The following is a 22384-nucleotide window of genomic DNA, read 5'->3' as shown; positions in this document are numbered from 1 at the left end:
TGTAAAATTAGCTGGAACGTGAACGATTTACAAATTCATTTTTTATGCATAGTATTTCCGGACACATATATTTTTGGCAACATCGCCATTGACATTAAATATCAATAGCAGTGTAGCCAACAAAATTTGATATCATTGAAGGAAAGTATGTTATCGGTAGGTAACAATAATTATTAGACCTAGCTGATGTTCGCCGTAGCAAGTGTCAGTGAAGACAAGTGAATGCGCTTTATTTAAATTAATAAATCTGATTTAACACGGCTAGTGGAAATAATAAAAAAAAAAATATTAGAATTAAGCATCAGTGACTTTCAAACTTGGTGGACTGAAGAGTATGCCATGGTTATCGAAGGCAATAAAGGAGTAATATGCATTTTGTATTCAGGGATAGTTGTATGCAGAACCTCGTCAATAAAATGGTAAGTATTATGAGACAAGCCAATCCTTGATAAAATCGAGACGAACAAGAAGAATTTATTGATCGTGCAATTAAAAATAAAATTATTCAATCAACAAACCAGATGAAATTTATCAGCAGTCATTCAAATAAAACAGCAGCCTGTTATTTTGCCTCAAACATAATCGCTAAAAATGGAAAATCGTTCAGTGATGGGAAATAAATTATGAAAGAAGAGTAGTTAAAATCTCTTTTTGAAATCAAGGAAAAATTATTCAAAGAATAAAAGATATGCATTCGGCTAGAAACACGGTGAAAGATAGAATCTCAGGAACTCGATTGTAATTTTTAAACTTTTTTAACAGAATTCTTAAATTTTTCCCCCTGGGAAAACTTCGGGAAATTTTGGCACGCGCACGTAAAAAGGTTCGCCAACTCTGCTATATAAGAATATTATGATAATAATTAGTGTCCGCATTATAGGTAAAATATTAATTACATGAAATTCAGCAAAATCAAACAAATATCTGACCTTCTCCTACATACACACCTACCTGAATGTAAATTTTCTTTTCGGCCCATAATGGAAGTCTAGCTTGAAAGTCAAGTTGATTGAAAATGAAAATATAAGTCGATACTTATATATTATTATAATTTGCATAATATTCGCGCTTGCCTTTTCATTGACGCATGTAATGAAATGGGATTGTGAATATGGCCACCGAAGAGCGCTGAAAATAATTGCCCAATTATAATTTTGAATAGACAAAATAGTATGTACCTACGTATTTTGTAATATAATTGTACTAACTAGGGAATCTAAACCCGAGCCAAAATTTTGATCCCGGGAATTCGAGATTACAATTTGACGATCCCGGGACTGGTCCCGGAATTGGCATTTATTAAATATATTTTTTTATATATACAAACAACTTTGATTAAATCGGTCAAAAACTTCTAGTTTAATTTATACTACTTATCTAAGACATTTATAATATTGTGGTCGTTCAATCTTGGAAATATAAGTCTAGGTTTAATGGAGTAAATAATATCGTATGAATTTTCATCTTGTGTATTGAAAACAAATGTGCGTGCAGTCCTTTGACACTTCCCCCGCCAGTTTATAACACCACACTGCATTTTTCCAAGGGTTCCAGGTTCCAGTTTATGTAGTATCTGAAAGGAGTGATTTTTTTTTTGTCGATTCGCCATATTTTCAAATTTCTGATTGTTATTATTTTGACGACAAATGCATTAACTTCGCCAGATGTTATGATCGAGTTTAGATTTGAATGCATTTGACATCCATTAAAACATTATTCATCACCTTAAAATTCTACTCTACTTATACTTTTCTACTCTACTTCTGGTCTATTTTTTCTATTTAGAATTTTTCGTCGTCTAAATTCTTTTAAATAAACGGATTTATTATTTTTCTGACGTTGCTAAGATTGTGTGTGGCAGCAAAAAATGTATCATCCGTGAGCATCCGGCGATCCCCCCTGTGACATACACGTCACTAACATAATGATTTTGTACACATACCAATTGATTGTAATTGATAAAAAAAATCAATCCCGAAAGTTTCGGGAATATCTTTACTAATCCCGGGATTTATAGGTATCGAAAATTGTCCGGGATCGGATTCCCTAGTACTAACTTATAATAATAAATAACTATAGAGTACGGTCTAAGTTTTTCCAGTATAAATACTAGAAGTGCACCTGATCAGGTAAACATATGGATGTATATAAAAAAACAAAGACAAGACAAAAAACAAACTTTGCATTGTGACTTATTTTTAGGTTCATTCAAAATCCAAAAAAACTTTTTTGACATCCTATTCAGATAGCAGAAGATTACTTATATTATCCCGATCAGACAGGCAAGAAGTACCAACGACTTCATGCCATTTAAATGAGGTTTTTTTTTCGTTCAATGGAAACCAAAGAAGTTTCTTTTGAACTCGCATAGTTACAGCTAGGCCCGTTCTGACAAAATATAAATGGCGACAAAATGGTGGACCTTCTATAGCCACCACTTGACCAAACAAGACATCCTTAAAAAGAGCAACAACGTCTATTATTCTTCATGAATTTCCGAGGCGGGGAACAATCCTTGCTAATAAGGTCTGTGTATTAAAGTATTATAAGGCCAACTGAGTAAAATCTTATTTTAGTATTCCTGTTTGAACGTAAAACCTTTACATATTGACCAAGTGGAAATCTCGTTTCATGATCTCTATCTAGTGGAAGATAACGCTGAGTCATTGGGTTGCAGTAACTACTGACTATATAAAGTGTAAATAAAGCAGACGCACCGCAATCATAAAAGGTCTTGAAGTACTCGTCGCTGGTGCCGGGCCTAGGCGCGGGTTTCGGCCTCGGCCTGGGTCTGTCGCACCTCCGCCAGACCACCAGCTTCCCCAGCACGGACAGGATGGAGGCCCTGAGCGAGGTGGGCGGGGGCACAGGAGGCGGCGGGCCCGCGCCGTCGGCGCCCAGCTCGTCCTCCTGCTGCTCGCAGCGCGCGCTCAGGTTGTTCACGCTGATGTTGATGTTGCAGCAGTCGCTGGCGTGCGGCTGCTTGCGGCGCCGCTTCCTGTAGCGCCTGCGGCCGCGCGTCTCCTGCGACTCCGCATCGAGGATCTCCAGCTCGACAGAGTCGGACGCGTCGGACATGTCGCATGCGGAGGGGCCGGCGGCGACATCGGGCCCCGCCTCGCCCTCCCCCCGCCACCTCCGGCCGAGCCGCGACAGATAATCCACCGGACCGGCCGACGCCCGCCCCTATCGCCGCGCCGCGGATCGCTCGCTCAGATCGCCGCGGTTCTTCCGCATGCTCTTCCAATTATTATTATAAGCGCGAACATCCGGGAAAGTCATTCACAACACCCTTATTCATTTTCCTATTTTATCAATAGTGACAAAGCTTCAATGTGACCTGCCTAAAATATACAGAATCAAATTTACCGACTATGATACACCATCATAAATCGTCAGGTGTTCGAATTTAGAACTAAGTTCATCACGGTATAAAAAGTATTGAGTGATGTGTCAAATATTAACATGTGGCGCCCTCGCTCAGTGGACAACTTATACTGGTGGATCTAATGCCGGGTCCACACTGGCAACATGTCGCGCGAGAACCTCGTTAAATTTTACGATAATTATCAAACTTATCGTAAAATTTAACGAGGTTGTCGCGCGACATGTTGCCAGTGTGGACCCGGCATAACGTTAAATAATTTGCGTTTACTGAAATGAGCCATGACCAAGTACCTACTTAAAAACCATTTTAATAATATCACGGTTGAAAAATTTTGGTTGAAGCTATACGTTGACCAAGAATCAAGTCAATTCAAAGAATTGGCAACAATTGCTTTATTACTATTATATATATATAAAGTTATCTTTCGTTTTATACGGTATCAATGGTTACAAAGTAGGCTTTTATTCATGAACACGCGCATAATACACTCATTAAATGTTATTTCTTCTTAACATTGCTATGAAAAACAAATTCGGTGAAACTGCATATCGGAGCTTGTAATTGACTCGTAATGTCGCAGAAATCTAAATTTTACGAAGATTTAATATTGCAAGGTAGGTTTATTCTTTACTTGTGCCTAAATGGCCATCACCTATCTAGGTACCTACATAAATTCGATAGGGTGGAGTTTTAAAAAATTGTTTAGAAAAGTTCACCGCATGGGAAATTTTTCACAGATATTGACAGTACGCACAGCGAGATAATCCGAGAAAGTAAATAAGTATGCACGCAGAGAATTTGTATTTTAAGTTTTTCATAATGCCTATGCATTATGTCATAATACTTTATAGAAAAATCTGGATGCTAAAAAAATGTAAGCTAATATCTTAATGGGAAATGCATGCCAATTTTCTTTTCACAACTACTCTAACCTACCCCCAAATTGAAATTTAAGGACCAGAATGACGCATCAAGAAAATGGTCAGTTAACAGGAGCTGCCGATTTCAGTATAAATAGTTTAATAAGTATGTTTTCCTGAATCTAATTATTATATTAATTTAATTTATTTGAATCATCCAATGTTTGTCATGGCAATGCAAATCAAAGTGATTTCCCTTTTGGGTGAACTGTCAAAAATCATTGTACATCCTATCCTAAGAACTGTTTTTTTTTTAAACATTTTCTTTCTACTCCTTCCATACTTGACAATACTTTTTTTTTGTTGTATCTATCCACTCCAAATGCGACTCTTTACCGCCTCACGAAGAGGTTTCATAAAAGAGATTTTTTTCCTTACTAGCATGGCCTTATACCTATACTAAATTAATAAAGTACCATGCTCCTTTCAAAGTCACTCGTAAATATGCGGTCTTCAAGAAATCCCATCGCGCGAACGAGGCTGTGGTGATCCAAGACGCTGTTTATCGCGCGGTTAATCTATCTAATCAACATTGATATTAATGTAAGTATAATTTTGACGGTTTTGGATGTATTAAATAAGTAAGTTCAAACTATCAACAATCGATTAATTGAAGTAGCATTTACGTAGCGAACTCAATATTATCATGGTTTGGAAACAAGGTTTATAAGTTGATATATAAATAATTATTTGTGTTGATAGCAATTTCTGTCTCCCTCTCTTTCTCAAGGGTCACATTTACATAACATATCAGAGTTTGCATTTATTTATATGGGTCGTTACGAGGTTGGATTTATGGGCAGAAAAAACAGTTACCAGATATTATTTCCAAACCATGTTAACAATTTGGTTTATATTTTTTTCTTATACTTCAGTCATCGATCACTATGTTTTCTATATCAACTGTATATTTTTGTATTACATTGTATAATAGTATAATGCGCATTGACCAAATGCTGAGAATACTACAATATTACTAAATCAAATACACACACTTCGTTTCGTTTAATAAACATCCAACACTAAAACACCTCCTATGTTTATTGCAAAACCAATATAAAATTAGTTAAATTTAATAATATAGGTATGTCATTCTGATCCTTGGTTCCACGAAATAATATTATTTAACACCTACTTCAATTGTCAAAAGTTTACCTAGGTAGTTAAACCAAACAATGTAAAGCTACTTATCCCGTTTATATTCTAAAATAAAAATTAATATAAAGTGAAGATTATAGTAAATGTGGACACTGGAAAAATTCCACCAGCAATATAATTACTGTAGATTGCCTATAGACATAGGTATTTTGAAAAGACGTTGGGTGCATTGCGAAAATAGAAACCTTACTCACCCAGAACATTGAAAACATACCATTTCGCGAATTATTTTCGCGTATAATAATAATTAACAGGGCGCAACCAGCGAGGCTAATTTTAATTCAATATTGCAAAAATAATTAAATAAAATTAAAAATCAACTTTTACTTTCGCAGCGGGCCAACAATGAAAGTGCAGCAAAAGAGTCTACCGATGACTTCCGCGAAGAAAAACCGAAACAAAACACATTATTTAAATTACAAAATCTCTTTTGAAGATAGATATTTGTTTTTTGGCCGTCAATACGGTCGATTTGTCGGGAATTAAAACGTGAATATAGACTGATACATTTTCCATTTGATTCATGTCAAATTTCACGCTAGCAATGGAGGTGAACTCTCGGAGTGAGCGTAAAGACTAACAATCCAAAATCACTGCAATTTATTGACTGTGAAAGATGGAAGGCGGCGGAATACGTTGTGACACTGTTGGGATATTTGATGAAATCGTCGTGTTCAATCGCTACACAATTGGTGCACTCGCATCAAAACAGTGTTCGAGTTGTCACTCCATTGGGCTGATAATCGATATTCGCCGACCGTATCCGAAACGGTTGCCCCATATTTATTACACGTATTCCTAAAACGGCATCAGGAAATATATTGACACGGACACGCGGGCTAAATACTGCGCGTCTCGTTTGTCAAACCTAAACACACAATTTGCAGCAGTTTCACTCGAAATTTGCACACCCATTAGCAACCCGCAGTTCGCCTACATACATGCACGGCGAAGTGGATATGAATTACGGCACAGACTGTTTCACGCGCGGGTCAGTTGACTGTTCGATTATTTCGGACGGCGCTTTCGCATATCGACCGAATGTCCGCAGTTCGACCATTTAATTCCGTAAATAGTCCATTGCGGGATTGCCGGAAGAAGCCAAACGTGAGGCGAATTGACGGATGGACCGCACGGAAAATTATTCGCGTCAGATCGTTTCTCGGAAAATGCGCACAGATGGCTCTGGGGTTGGGCGCCTGGACGCCGCCCGCCAGGGGCGCCTCCCTTAGTCGGTGCAACAGAAAACTGTTTTGTTGATTGCCAAATGCCAAACAATAAACGCGTGGAAAGTTTCAAAAGCACATCATTATCAGTAATTGAATAATAAAAGCGGAATTAGGAAAAGCGATTTCTGTAATAACAACAGAGCGAATAAACTTAATCGATAGTTCTCAGGAAAAATAGGTGAAATTCAAATTTACATCATTACATACCTATCTACCTATTTATACGAGTACCTACACAATATGATATTATGGTTATTTAAGATCTGAATATTAAGTACATATTTCACTTATATCATTTTTAGGTAGGTAAGTACCCTTAAAATATGTCGGAAATTGGGGCTATCCTACCTGGCTGACATGTAGATATTACATATTATAACGAGCTTATCGATTTTGGTTTATCAATATTTAAATTACTGTTTATTAATGTCAACCAACACGACCATTCACAGAATTTCGAAGTATATAATATTGATATATATGAATAATCAATGTTCTCAATGTACCCACTTAGGTAATTAACATCGAGGCCATAAAGAAAATGTGCCAAAGCATGCGTATATATTTTCACAACAGGGCATCCTTAGAAAAGGGAACATGAAGTAAGTCCATTCTACCATCCCCATGTTCGGTGCCCTGGATTGAAGGAAAATGAGGTTAAGATGATACTGAGGCCCCCACATCCTGAAGCGGGTCCCAAGGCTAGGATCTTTGGCGGGCCCCCTATCTATCGCTAAGGGTAAAGTCGGTGTGACGCTTCAAAGTAGTGTTTTCTAAATGGTGTAGGTATTCAGTAAAATTAGGGTGTATTTGTGTATTTTTTTAATACATCCATTTGAATTATGGAGTTGCTGAGTATCGACACACAATGAAAAATTGTATCACACCACCGTATATTTTAATATAATAACAGTATTGAAGTAAAATAGCGCCACAGGCCACTTTTTTCACTATTAAAGCAGATTTGTGATGTGTGTTTATCTTACATATCTGGTCGACCCACCACGCCGGGCCCCCAGACTAGAGCCCTGTCACCCCCCCCCCCCCCCTTGAGGGGGCCATGACCTAGGGACATCACTGACAAAGTGAACAGTGATAGAGTATACGTTGTATAACTTTGCACTTTGTTGCACTTTTTACTACACTCGCCTCTCTGTCCGATTGCCTAACTTTGTGTCCGTCGACAATCAGACATTTTCCGTTAAATAAACTGGAAACACGATTTTATATGTCATATTACTAACACTGGGAAAACTAAGGGAAATTTGTAATGTTGACAATAGATGAAAAATTTGAAGAATTTGTTATTTCGTAAATGTATTATCTCAGTACGTCTTCCTTGCGTCTCGTCTCACACTATGTAACCACTATTTTCTACGTTGAACATCGATTTCAATAGATATTGATAGTGTACCGACAAAGCTACAACTTGAGATTATTGATCTGCAGTGTGACACTGATTTAAGAGAATTGCATCGTCGTGAAGAAATCTCCAAATTTTACAATGCCCTTAATTCAGACAAATTCGACCAACTTAAAGATTATGCAAGAAAAATGTTCGTTATTTTTGGATCAATTTATATATGTGAACAAACATTTTCGATCATGAACCTCAATAAAAATTCTATACGATCAAATATCGCCGATGCCCATTTAAGAGCAGTTTTAAGAATATGAACTACAAAATTAACACCTGAATTTAAAAAAATAAACAGTTTCATTCTTCTCATTATTTTTTTTTTGAAATGTTTATTTTTCGTGATAATAAATAGTGTATATCTAAAAATGGTATTTTACTTGCGGCCCGCCGGTCATTTTGAATTCTTGAATTTGGCCCTCCATCCAAAAAGTTTGCCCTCCCCTGGCTTAAACGATCAAAAAATTTTGTACTTGACATGTCATATATTGATTTCCATAGTAACGCACGTATATATTAATAATTTAGTTGCTAGGACGACCCCTGGCAACCAATAATGGTGTCGAAATAACTTTTCATACAAAACAGAATTAACTGAAAATGAATTCAATGCTACTCAAAGATGGCTAAAAGCAATGACATTATTAATGGACGACGCACTCAATACAGTAGCTAGCAAGTAAATTCGCGCATTCGCATGTATAGCTAGACGTCACGCAATATCCATTATGCGATATCACGCATCGGGAATTTATAGCAATATGACCTTTATTGTAATGGCGTTAGAGCAGTGTTTCTAATGTCAATGTTCATTTGAGCGAACCCGTTCGAACCGAACCATTCGGCAGACCTAACAAAAAGCATCAGGAATTTATAGGAATATCATCTTTATTGTAATAGCGTTAGAACAGATTATGCCATTCGGCAGACCCGACAATAAAGTGAGTGTCATTTTCTTTTCCAGATGATTCGTCCATATTAATGTCATTGGCTAAAAGTATTTTAAAAAAATGCATTGGCATCGTGTTCTAATATATTATTCTAAAAGTTTCAAATGTCTAGCTAGTCGGGAAGTTAGTTAAAAATCGATTGCAAGATTTGTACCGGACAAAGAACCACCGGACAAATAAGAATACGATTTAAGAAAAACGTTGTATAATATATATCTGTTTCAGACAATTTTCAAAGATTTAAGCTCTATTTGTTAGCACCTATTTTTAAATATTTTGGGATAATTACATATTTTACATATTCTATGTTTAAGCACATATTTTCACATAAACACGAAAGTTCAATGTTCCTGGACCAATTAAATATTGTTTTAAATAAAAATACTGGACTTCAAACTGTTTTGGAAAATCCATCAGATTCCTCAGATGTTTCAATTTTTTCCACTTCAGAAATAGTTTCATTTACATACGCAATAATAACATATGTAGAAGTGGAAAGAAGTTTTTCCGTGTATAAAAATTTGCTAAGATCAAATCGTCAAAGATTAACTTTCGAAAATTTGAAGCATTATTTTATTATGTATGGTAAAAAAGCGTATTCTGTTTGTGAATAAATAATAAATTAAACTGTTGAAATATGTATGATTAATTGTAAAAGGTACTTATTTAAATTTTTAGCATCTATTTTTGGTTTTTTAGCACATATTTATGAAATTTTAATAACATATTTTCAATTATATCTACATATTTTAGGTACCTATTATTCATTTTTTAGCACCTAAATATCTTTAATTATAACTATCAAGCAAATACATCTAAAAAAAGCTAACCTTTCAAAACGATTCAATGTAAAAAAAATGGTAAATCGTATATTTTTCGTAATCGTTTGCAAATTCTTTTCCGAATTGCAAACTCGGGTTCGCAGCAAGAGAGGTAGGTGCTTTTAAAACATGGCATATATTGCAACCATTACAATCATCTTATTGTAATTGTTACAAGTGCTAATACTTTGATACAAACCGACCCTAAGTTTGATCATATTTATCACTTTATCACATTAGCGGTCGATAAGTATAGAATAGACCCACTGATCATATTAAATGTATTAATACTATAAATTGGTAAATATTATTGTAAATAAGTACATATTTTGGTACATCAAATGTCCATGAGTATGCAATTAAATTCTTTTGACAATAATTGAATATTTTACCTTCAACTTTAATGATAAATAACATTATATTTTTTAATATATTCGGTTAACTTTTTATTGGAGTTTGCAATTGGCTCATCATTTCGGAGAAATTACACCATTTTGCGTTCTGTATGCGCCTCTAAAAATCCCCATAATTCTTTCTGCAAATACACCAATAAAGCAATGAAACCAAAATGACATCAAAATATGTATAAAATACTTATTAATTAAAATAAAACAAAATAATATAATACTACTTAATTTTCATAACGATCAGTACCGGTTTCGTACGCTTGGCAGGATATTGTCGAAATACGAAATATACGAAAAGGTTTAAGGGGGACATGCTCAGCGTACGTCAAAATGGAGCTTTTATGCTAATTTAAAAGCATGATCCTGGACATTCCTTAAACGTTGTAGATAATCTATTTACATAATTTTGAAGCCTTATTATCCTTTATATTTATTTTAAACATTTAATGACAGCATAAAGTATTTTTATTACATAAAATAGTATTCTTTTAAACCTCTCGCTCTAATGTTTTAGAATATAGTCATATTTCAGTACGTCCATGTGAAGTGGTGTTAAGATTTTTTATATTTATTAATTTTTAAAAGCATTTATAAAACCATTAGTAAAATTTATGTCGACATTATTATAGTGAAATTATTTACAATAAAAAATTATATTGATAATCCCTGTGATCCCAAATTTGACAAGAATTAGGCATTTTATTATTCAAAAAATCGGCAAGATTAACACATTTGAAGATAATAATTATAAGCTGTGTCTTTGACCATTAAAGTGTGATTAACATCCTACGAATAATGATTGCTTTATAATAATTATTGACCTAAGATTAAGGTAGCGTTTTTTTTTAAATACGCCATTTCTTTTGGCATTCACCAGTGGTTAAGCTACAACATACGGCCGTAGCCATAAATTGACAAACTAAAACTGAAGTAGGGAGTAAGTTCATGGTAACGCGCGTGTTTGAACATGTACCGCTTTAAAAAAAATCGGTTAGGTTAGGTTGATTGATTCCATTAAAAAACAAAAGAGCTATGCAATTAAATACACAGTTTACCTACCCCAAAGGTCATTGTATATTGCGAGACAATAAAAAGCACAAACAAAGTAACGATCACCATAAACCATAATATCAATCAACAATCAATACAAAATAAAAAGTGAATTGATATGCCAATTTACTTTAATATTAGTCATATTACTATCAATTCGTGGTAATTGATTATAAATTATTAGTTATTACAATGCGATGCGAATTAATTGTATGTAATTAGTTAATTACAAGGCTTTTCTGCCCTACAAAAGATAGACCTAGAAGCATTCGTTTCTCAATCTGAGTGACATATTATTTTATGTGACACTTTGTTGCCTGGAAATCGATCCATACATTGTTAAACTTTCACATATGTACCTATTTGTCGGTAGGTACGTATCGCACAGTATGTACCCATTACGTCACACCTGAAAAGTGTATTAGTCAGATTTTCTTTTCTCCGTATCGTAAAGTGAATCTCGGTCGAATCCCAATGAATGACGTGGTAATGGAACGAACGATAATGTGTATAGAAATTCAATAGATTTCAATTTTGATAATTTTATAATAATAATACCTTCGAAAATGATCATCATCGTCCGGGGTGAATTGAGCGTAGTCATACACAAAGCAGCCAGGCCACAATTTTGAAAAAAAATAAGTTAGTGTGATTTCCATAATCTCACACGTTTGTTTTGCATTCTGCACAAATCAGCCAAGCTGCTGTCATACAAAATCTCATATAAATGCGTTTTAAAGATTTTGCAATTCGCAGAATACGACATTTTCGATTTGCATAAAGCAACCAAGCTGCTGTCATACAAAAATGTCATATAATTGCGTTCTAAAAATATGCCATATTCGATCTGCAAAAAGCAGACACATGATAATATTATATACTTACCTAATTATTAAAATCCTGACTGTAAGGTGTGTTTTTCTACATTCAATTAATAAATTATTATATAGATTTTTCATGTAAAAAATAGTGCCAGGCAGCTAAATTTTAATGTATAATTTCAAAGTTTTTCAAATTATTTTCAGAACTTTGAAATTCCCATAATACTTGAATAACTTAGAAGGTTCTTTTATGAAAATAAATGCAAGAATAACGATTTTTCTTACAAGAATAAGAGTTAGCTGCATTCAAAAATGAACATTCTAAAAAACCCTTTTGCACAAAACAGCCTGGACTGCTAAAACACCAAAATTTCAGATATTTTATGCTTTTACCTCTTTATAAATTACACAAAATCATATATATATATTTAATATCTATCATTCAAAAGGTATAAACAGTATACAGAGGCTTTGTGGATTTAAATAAACACATAAACGCTCAATTCACTGTTCGATGAAGGCCCTTTATATACATAATAAGCATAATGCAAATATATTAATTATATAAGACAGCTTTGTTTGGCGGCGAACTTTTGAAGCATTTTGTGAAATCTCTGGGAATCTCCTATCTAATTAATACAGTTGAATATACCAGTGGTCTATTCTATACACAAGGCAGCTATCGGCGGATATATATATATATATAGTTTATCGTATTTATGTATTGAGGCGGTTAATTGGTACAATAAGTTAACCGTCTAAACCAGGGGGGGGGGGCAAACTGCGGCCCGCCGGGTATTTTTTTGCGGCCCGCCATCATTAATTGTACTTCTGATTACGAATAACTTTTCTATATTTTTTAAAAATATTGACTATATTATTAAAATTTGTTTAGCAATAGTACGCCATCCATTTTCAATAGATATTGATAGTGTACCGACAGAGCTACAACTTGAGATTATTGATATGCAGTGTGACACTGATTTCAAAGAATTGCATCGTCGTGAAGACATCTCCAATTTTACAATGCCCTTAATTCAGACAAATTCGACCAACGTAAAGATTATTCAAGAAAAATGTTAGTTTTTTTTGGATCAACCTATATATGTGAACAAAAATTTTCGATCATGAACCTAAATAAAAATTCTTTACGATCAAATATCTCCGATGCCCATTTACAAGCAGTTTTGAGAACATCAACTACAAAATTAACACCTGAATTAAGAAAAATATTAAAAAATATACAACAGTTTCATTTTTCTCATTAATTTTTTTTGTATTGTTTATTTTTCGTGAAAATAAATAGTGTACATATATCTAAAAATTGTATTTTACTTGCGGCCCGCCCGCTCATTTTGAATTCTTGAATTTGGCCCTCCAAAAAGTTTGCCACCCTCTGGTCAAAACCTTTTGGGTATGAAACTACCAACTTTATAGGGGGACTTAATGATAATATAAATTATATAAAATTCTTTAGGTTGTTTTATGAGACGATACCTATTTCAGTTATAACACCATTATCGACTACAAAAGAAAAACGACTAGTCTAATAGCTTAAATATAATCTTTCTTCTTCGCCCTGGGACTATTATAGAATAATACCTACTAACTTGGAACCGCATTCATTTAAAACAATTGTTTATTTTACTTTCACACGGGTTAGGTATTAATATCGTTTCCGTGAATACGTGCCTTTTCAACCCCTACACGGCAAAGCACACTGCGAGTAGCCGTGCGATGCGCGCGTGGTGAGAGAGACGTAAAAAGCACTTGCTTTACGCACAGCGTTGTGCCGTTTAGACTCTAAACCGTGCGCGCATTGCACGGTTTCTTGCAGTGTGCTCCGCCACTAAGGCATTACTATTATAAATAAGACCATTAAACATTAAACACATATTTGGTACGAGAAAACTATCAAAATGGACCCTCTTCACAATAATACGTACATTGGATTCCATAATAAAATATAATAAAGATGAATCGTGGAAATAGGGATTGCAATACCGGTAATTCAAAACAGGTATTCAATTATTTATCGATACCGAAATACCGGTTTCAAAAATCGAAAATACAGGTATTTTCGGTATTAAGAAAGCATACACGAACTTACAATAATTAGTAGATATGTTTTTCAAAAATGAATTTAATGATATTTTGCCGTTACTAACTACTAGGTATATTGTATATTATTAAATTTATTGTATAAGTTGTATGCTGTCAAAACGCAAATATATGAACTGAAACCAACAAAAGTTAAACAATAGATATTAAAGAAAATCCCTCAAATATAATAATAATTGTACAACATATTTCGAAAAAGAAAACATTCTTTGAAAATATTTCCAATTATGCTATAGATATTGATCCAACGTTAATAGTGCATTCAACAAACGTTGAATTTCAGAAAGAATTTTCTGTACCCAGACTTATGGTATTTGTAAGAATTATCAGTTTTTAAATATTATGACCTATACCTACATATTTACAAAGGTCAACATAATAAATATAGGTCGGTACTTTAGGTTGTTATAAAATACTGCTTTTTATATAGATTTCAATAGTTGTGTTTATTGATATATATGTACCTACTTCTTTTTCTAATTACCTATTTTCCACCCACGATTGCCGCGCGGCTTAAGCACCGGCCTATAACGTCGTGGGTGCCAGGTTCGAATCCTTGGTCTAGCAAGTACACATATTGTTTTTCAATTTATGTATAAGTCAGAGTGTGGACCTAATAAGTTCCTAATGTTCCATTGCAGACAAAGTTTGGGAAACCCTGCCCTAGTGGATAATGAGATTGTCCTTTATCATCTTGGAGAATTCTTTATTAATGTCAAGCTGTTCTACAAAATTAAACTCGAGTTCATTCCTTACTACAAAAGTGAGTCATAACATTATACATACATTAATTAACAAATATATTTTTTCGTACATCCTTCGATGGAATTTCCACTTAGTTAATAATAAAGAAAGATTCGAATATATTTTCTGTGATTTTCCTCCGAGGATGGCCGACTAAAAAAAATTCTAAAAACTATTCTAAAGAATGACGCACACCGTGAAAGGTTGTCAAGCCACTAAGGGAGATATTATTAAAGTGTAAACTGTAAAATATTATGATTGACATTTCAGACGGGCGCGGCCCGCTTTGCTGTTAATGGCTATGACAACATAGTTTTATGATGAATAATGAAAAATGGAAATTGCGAAAATCGCCGACATTTTTACTTATCATTATTATGGCACCGCTCTACTTAATTGAAAACCGTGGAAATGGATTTGTTGGAATTGTTTTTGTTCCAACTTCCGGCTACACCCAGCTTTACGTTCGGACAAAAATGGCCCGTCACATTCGTAATAGCGATATCTATTACTCTTGTCACATTATCTAACATTAGAACTGCGAACGAAGTACAGTGGAACCTTGACATAACAGACAATATATCCGGTCAAATGTGAAAATTGTTGAAAACATGTTAAAGTATACATGTTCAAATCCAGTAAACAATGTCTATGCTCATGCGCAGAACATTGTTTACAAGCGGGGTGACACTTGGATTTAAACATTAGTTATACCTTTAACTGGATGTTTTCAAGAATTTTCACATTTGACCGGATATTTTGTCTGTTATATTGAGGTTTTACTGTACACATATTTTTGTTTCGGGCAGCTCGAAAAATTTACATGCACTCTATCTATTACTATCTACTGTCGAACAAGAACTTCTTGTCCACGTGTTAAGACTGTGAACTAACAACAGGCCCCTCTTTTTTAGTTAATCGCACTTCCGTTTTCAAATGAGGAACGCCCCTAAATTTATCATTTCATTTTACGCTTCCGTGGTGTATAGGTGTATAAATTTACGTAATTTGATGCTTTTTATAAGTCTAAAATATGTCTAAAACCGATAAGGAAAAATATTAAAATTATTATTAGTAAACTTTTTGTTTATTGCGAAGAAGAAAAGGAGTCGTACCAAAAAAGAGAGCCGATACATTATTTAAACACGCGTTGCCGCCATGACAGGTATGTCACAGAGAAGTATTCTATATATTGTGACTACAGCGACGTCCGGTTATCGACGAGATCTTGTTGTCCATGGATTAGTATGGTTACCAAAAATCTTACTATGTAAGCGAAGACGTGTCTTAAAATATTGTTCATGTTGTGTATTCTGAGTAAAAAAAATACATATGAAATGTTTAAACTAAACAATAATTAAACAATCCTTATGTTACGCGGATCGTAATTTCTTCCCCTATATTAGTGGCGAAGGGTGGAGGTAGGCTGTTAAGATCAGCCATAAATAGTGCTCAATAAGCTTTATCAGTCATATGTATTTGTTTTCATTGAAATAAGACTAAAATTTACAGACGGTTTTGGTTAGTTTTTAAAATTAAATTAAACCCTGAGAAATCAAGCCACTATAAACAATACCCGTATATCTAGAAAATATTTAAAATTATGCAATTAAATCAAACATAACTTTGGATATTTTATAGATATAATATTATTTTTCATCTATTTGGTTTAGGAAGGGCTTAATGAATTAAAAAATATGAACCAGAATATGTTTAATATGTATTCTTAATTCAACGAAAACAAATAAGTATGAATTAAAAAGTGCGCACAACTTTGTCGCATCGCCTAAAGTATACTAAAACTATCATGGTTTGGTTTAGGCAGGGTTTAATTGATTTTTAAAAACTAACCAATACCATCTGTAAAGTAAATTGTTCATTCAATAAAAACAAACACGTATGACTAACAAACTTTAATGTGCACTATTGATGGCGGATCTTAACACTCTACCTCCACCCTTCGCTGCTGCCCTATATAATAATAAACACACAAATAAAATAAAAGAAAATAACGTCAGGTAGGTACTCACCCTGTCCATGTGTTTTATTTGAGGACTTTCCCATGTCGCTGGTTTTCAGCGCAGTATTTGAACACGTTTAAAACTATACACTAACTTTCAGTTTACACATCACGTAATATTTAAACTAATTCAAAAAGAAAACTCAACAACTTTCATCACAATGATTTCTGGGCACTTCGTAGAGGTATAAAAAAAGCTCGAGTAATTTTATTATTCGATAAAAAAAGCTCACTCGGTCATCGATTATAGTCAGCGTTTTCACATAAAACGTTCTGGGCACTTAGGAATCTCTCTACGCGTATAAATAGGACACTTTATTTTAAGTTTGATTGTGCTTTTCAATTTGTGCTTTCAATTGCTACTTTGGTAAATTCTTCTTTTTTGTGTGTGTGTGTGTGTGTGTGTGTGTGTGTATACATAAATATATTTTTAATAAATGCACTTAGCTATTATCAATTTTGTTTCAATGTTTTGTTTAACAATTATTAATAATTTAAAAGGCCACGGTTTGAACATTGGTTCATTTGAGATTATCAAATAATAATTATTTTTAAATATTAAGTCTTTTGAATAATAATCACTATTGAGTTAATAAGACACTTTGTATGGGGCTGTGAAGGCAAACGAGACAGGAAAATTTATCCCATATCACCACCGTAGTTGACAATAAGAAAATAAAAAAAATTACTAAAAACTCGAATCGAACAGTCTGTAATATTGACGATCGAAATTATCTTCAAATTAACTTAGTCATTTTCAGAAACTTCTCACAGATAACGTAGAACAAAAGCGTCTGTCGGATCGTGGAATCCTCAGGTATTGGTTGTGTTGAAAACCTTCAATGAGTTCCATGGCGGGATAACGTTGTCGGTGATGCTGGCAAGACTTCAGGCTTTTAACAGGTCGCCAGAGGTAGGGTTTCATAACCCCGTTCTTGGAATGGTGGGATTTAATTTCGAAGGCGGTGGGTGTGGGTGGTCGCGGATGCTCTGGTGCAGGCAGCTCCGAGTCCATAAGGCCCTTGGCCCCATAAGGGGCACAGTACAGTGCCCGGCAGGCTACGCCTCCTCCCTGCAACAACAAAAAAAAGTGTTTACAAAACAAATCACGAAAAACAAATATGATCATATTTTTTAATATGTAGGTATATTAAAGTCGGCAGGTACTGTTTTATGTTCCAAGACATATGTATATATATATTTATACTCATATGTCCAGTGATTGGTCATATAACAAGGGTAAGTACATTCAAGAACCAAGATAACATATATTTACTATAAGTCCTATACAATTAACCAGGTTAGTAGTTTTCTTGGTTAACATGGATAAATTTACGTGTCCGAAAACTTGTACGTATGCAGTTCGCCATATCAGACGTCTTCAACGTGAAAGTATCGGAAATATATGGCCGGCATTGTAAAGGCCGTCCAATCTCTTTGGGTCGTATAGTACTGACATAAAATTCATGTCTAAATAAAACGCGGTTCTTGTCGGTTTAGACTTTACAGCAAGCCAGCAGCAAACAAATTTTGAATAGCCGATATACTAGATTATTTGTTAGGTTAGGTTTTCATTCTTGAATTCATGAATTTTGCCAAAATCAGCTATGAAAATTGAATTAATTTTCATATTGAATCTAATAAAATTTCCGATAGAAAGCTCACGGCGAACTGTGCGACGGTGAAATGTTTTAGTACAATTTACATGTCACCATAAATTTAAAGTTGAAACTCTTCTGTTCTTAATTATCGGTTTTATAAGACGCGTGTTTTATTTTTATGTGTTGCTGTTACGAGGGTGGGTCAATAATTCCTTAGAAAAAAGCATTAAAACACTTTTTATTTTTGTATTTTATTTATTTCTCAACATAATCTCCTTGGAGCTCAATACACTTGGTTAGACGTTTCTCAATTTTTTTTAAACCGTCAGAAAAATAAGTTTTCGGAAGGTCCTCAAAATAAGCATTTGTCCGATCGATGACTTCTTCATTTGAAAAAAAAACGTTTTCCACTTAGCCATTTTTTTAAGTTTGGGAAAAGGAAAAAGTCACTGGGGGCTAAATCTGGCGAATACGGTGGGTGGTCGACCAATTCGAACTTCAATTCTTCAATTTTAGCCATTGATCGTAAACATGTGTGAACACGGGCATTTTCCTGATGAAAGAGGATTTTTTTCCTGTTTAAATGAGGCCGTTTTTCTTCAATTTTGTTTTTTAGCTGGTCCAATAAAGATGCATAATAATCCCCTGTTATTGTTTTTCCTTTTTCCAAATAGTCAACGAAAATAATTCCACGTGCATCCCAAAATACAGTAGCCATAACCTTACCAGCTGATTTTACGGTTTTCACCTTCTTTGGACATGGTTTGCCTTCGCAATCCACTGCTTTGACTGTTCTTTCGTCTCGGGAGTATAGTGGTGTATCCATGTTTCATCTACAGTCACAAAGCGACGAAAAAATTCATCCGGATTGCGTTGCATGAGCGACAACAGGGCTTTAGAGGCCACCACCCTATTGCGTTTATTGTCGACTGTGAGCAAACGCGGCACCCATCTTGCAGAAATATTTTTCATGCCCAATTTGTCATGTAAAATAGAAATGACGCTACCTTTTGAGATCCCTGTAACCTCAATTATCTCACTCAACTTTAATCTTCGGTCACTTAACACCATATCGTGGATTTTATTGATCATTTCTGGTGTAGTCACCTCTACAGGACGTCCTGAGCGTGGTTCATCCTTTGTTGATGTACGACCACGTTTAAATTCATTTAACCAGTTATAAATAGTTGCAAGTCAAGGAGCAGATATGCCGTGAACTAAATCCAACTCATTTTTTATTTCCTTTGCTGTTAACCCTTTTATATTAAAATGTTTAATAACAGCTCTAAACTCAATTTTCTCCATTTTCCATTTTTCCATTTTCCACAAGCAAATTTTTTTTTTAAATGTACGAGAAACACACAACAACCCGACCGATCTGATTGAAACTTCGCAGCATACTGAATCGGTAGTGCCGCTGCATGAAAACAAACCGCTTACAGTACAATTCGCGCCACCTGTCGGCTTTTCTAAGGACTTGTTGACCCACCCTCGTATCTTCTTTTTGCATAAAAGTATAGTCGCGAGTTACCTGCCGAAATAAATGGCCAAAAAACGCATTGATATATTTGTAGAGGTTTTACCCAACTCACTGACACATTATTGTGCTCATGTTTAGGGTATATACAATGGCTAGTCGGAAATGACAGTTGTCTAGGGACCTTGAATCTATGTAGAGGTTACAAGGGCGCTCAGCCCTTTTCCTAACTATCAAGTTAAAAGAGTAAAACATTTGTTAAACCTTTACACGTAAAACATAGTTTAATATATCTGCATGCTATCTGCCGTGTAATAACCATATGCGCCATGGCATATAAACGATACAAATACCAACTCGTGTTTTCCTTCAACACTGCCCATACAATAGCACATGTCACATACACAAGCAACCGTCCGCATATAAAATAATAACGGGGGTCTTAGACTATAGATACGGGGGTAGTTGAATAAACAAATAACAATAACACCCCTTATATATTTTGAAATAACCGAGATTTTAAACATTTAAATGACCACACATCGCATTATTATGGTATATCACCAGTTTGTTTTAATTGCATCTGTATTCTGATCAGAGATGTGCGTGTGTATTTAAACGAGGAAACTATCCAATTTACATCAGTCAGGTTTCAGCAGAATCTGTCATTCAATATTGAAAAAAATGGAAACATACTGGTTGAGCCAAATTGTAGTCGCATTCATCCTTAGTCCTCCCTACTCAAATCCCCTTATTTATTATTGTTACAAGACCAGCCGATGAGCAATTACTGGCCAAAGAAGAATGTAATTCCGAACAACAGTTCAGTTACTCCAGAACCGCCGAGCGCGTAGGCTTGCTAAAAGCTGTCGAGCTATATCTGATATGATACGAACGAGGCCGTGTTAGATACAGAGTTATTCAAGAGTTAGTTCAAGCCACTGGTGTGTGTGCCTGTTAACGCTAAACCACATTATATTGATTAATTCAATTACTATACAGACATACCTATCCTCATCAGTCATACAACCAATCATCATCATTCATCAACCACAGTATCATCCATCGAACAGTGTACCGTCAAGTGCCGCGCACCGGGTAACCCAAACAAACAACACCGCGCGAGTAGGGATCCCGAGCTATTTTTGATACCTATGAATCCCGGGATTGATAAACATAATCCCGAAACTTTCGAGATTGATTGTTTTATCAATTTTTATGGAAAATAAAATAAAAACTAAAATATAACATAAAAAATACTTTTAATAACAAATAACTACATTAGAAATAAACTGAGTTTGAATGAAATTTGATTTAGGTATACCCATGTGTAAGTTGCCGATTCATTTTATTTTTACACATAAATTAATAAAAAGAGAAAGATTGGAAAAAACAATGCTTAGCACTAATAACAAAGTAATTCCACCATGATCTCATAAGTTTTTCGGCAGTTTCATATTTGGCTGACTAAATAGATTTATGAAGCGGAAAGGCCATAAGTACACATGATTTGTTTTACTATTTTAAATCTCGCTAACCCATTCATTAAGTCTTTACTATCAGAAACAGCAATCTCATATTAAATTCACATTATTATTTATATTACAATATTATTTACTCCATTAAACTTGTGTATTTCCAAGACTGAACGTATACGATATTAACAATAAATGTCTTAAATAGTATAAATTATACTTGATTTATTTTTGACCGATTTTATCAATGCTATTTGTAAATATAAAATTTTTATATTAACAACGAAAAAAAATGCCAATCCCGGGATTGTCAAATTGTAGTCCCGAAATCCCGGGATTGGATTCCCTACGCGCGAGTGATGCAACCAGACCACGGAGCCATCATTCCGGCATCCTCTAAAATCGCCCCCACATCATCCTTAAAATTACAGTCCACTTGCGAAAAGCGCCACCACATACTTTGTAGATATCTACAGAATTACTATTTTCCACGGCGTTCTCGTGTTTTGCAACGGTGTATTTAAAATTTGAATATGTTTTGTAAATAGTTACCCATATTTTTAATAATTTAAAAGGTATTTTTCTTCGAGATCCTTTCTATTTCTCGATTGAAACATGACATTTTAAGGATCGTAGCTATCACGCAAATGCCTAGAAAATGGGCTTACTTAAAAACAGTGAACTATCAAAGTTTTTCATCAACAATTTGGTATAATTCGTTATTTATTAAACATGTGAACGAGCTCAGTGCTGACATCGATAAAATATTACTATATTGTGGTGGA

General features: G+C 34.5%; 2 protein-coding genes across 6 annotated transcripts in view; both read right to left on the bottom strand.

Moving 5' to 3' along the window:
* The window catches only part of ATP8B (ATPase phospholipid transporting 8B), a 232894-nt gene that overhangs the window by 45486 nt on the left and 165024 nt on the right, over positions 1–22384 (bottom strand). For all 5 annotated transcript variants that reach the window (XM_085946068.1, XM_085946070.1, XM_085946069.1 and 2 more), the window contains exon 2: positions 17057–18118. In XM_085946068.1, coding sequence (XP_085802194.1) covers positions 17057–17090 — 34 coding nt within the window. In that variant the 5' untranslated portion in view covers positions 17091–18118. The remainder of the gene's footprint in view (positions 1–17056; positions 18119–22384) is intronic.
* Positions 2315–6612, bottom strand: LOC147072698 (uncharacterized). The gene is made up of 2 exons (XM_085946008.1): positions 6408–6612; positions 2315–3344 (listed from the first exon to the last, which is right to left on the bottom strand). The coding sequence occupies exon 2, from the start codon at positions 3076–3078 to the stop codon at positions 2536–2538; it is 543 nt and encodes a 180-aa protein (XP_085802134.1). The 5' UTR covers positions 3079–3344; positions 6408–6612; the 3' UTR covers positions 2315–2535.

This window comes from Rhyacophila brunnea, unplaced genomic scaffold, assembly GCF_057557595.1.
Source record: "Rhyacophila brunnea isolate RB1 unplaced genomic scaffold, BYU_Rbru_1.0 scaffold_19, whole genome shotgun sequence".
Lineage (NCBI taxonomy): Eukaryota > Metazoa > Arthropoda > Insecta > Trichoptera > Rhyacophilidae > Rhyacophila > Rhyacophila brunnea.
This window is presented reverse-complemented; position numbering and strand designations above follow the sequence as displayed.

Bases quoted from the DNA above. Each gene is read 5' to 3' on its own strand.
- LOC147072698 (XM_085946008.1), bottom strand. From the start codon at position 3,078: ATGTCCGACGCGTCCGACTCTGTCGAGCTGGAGATCCTCGATGCGGAG.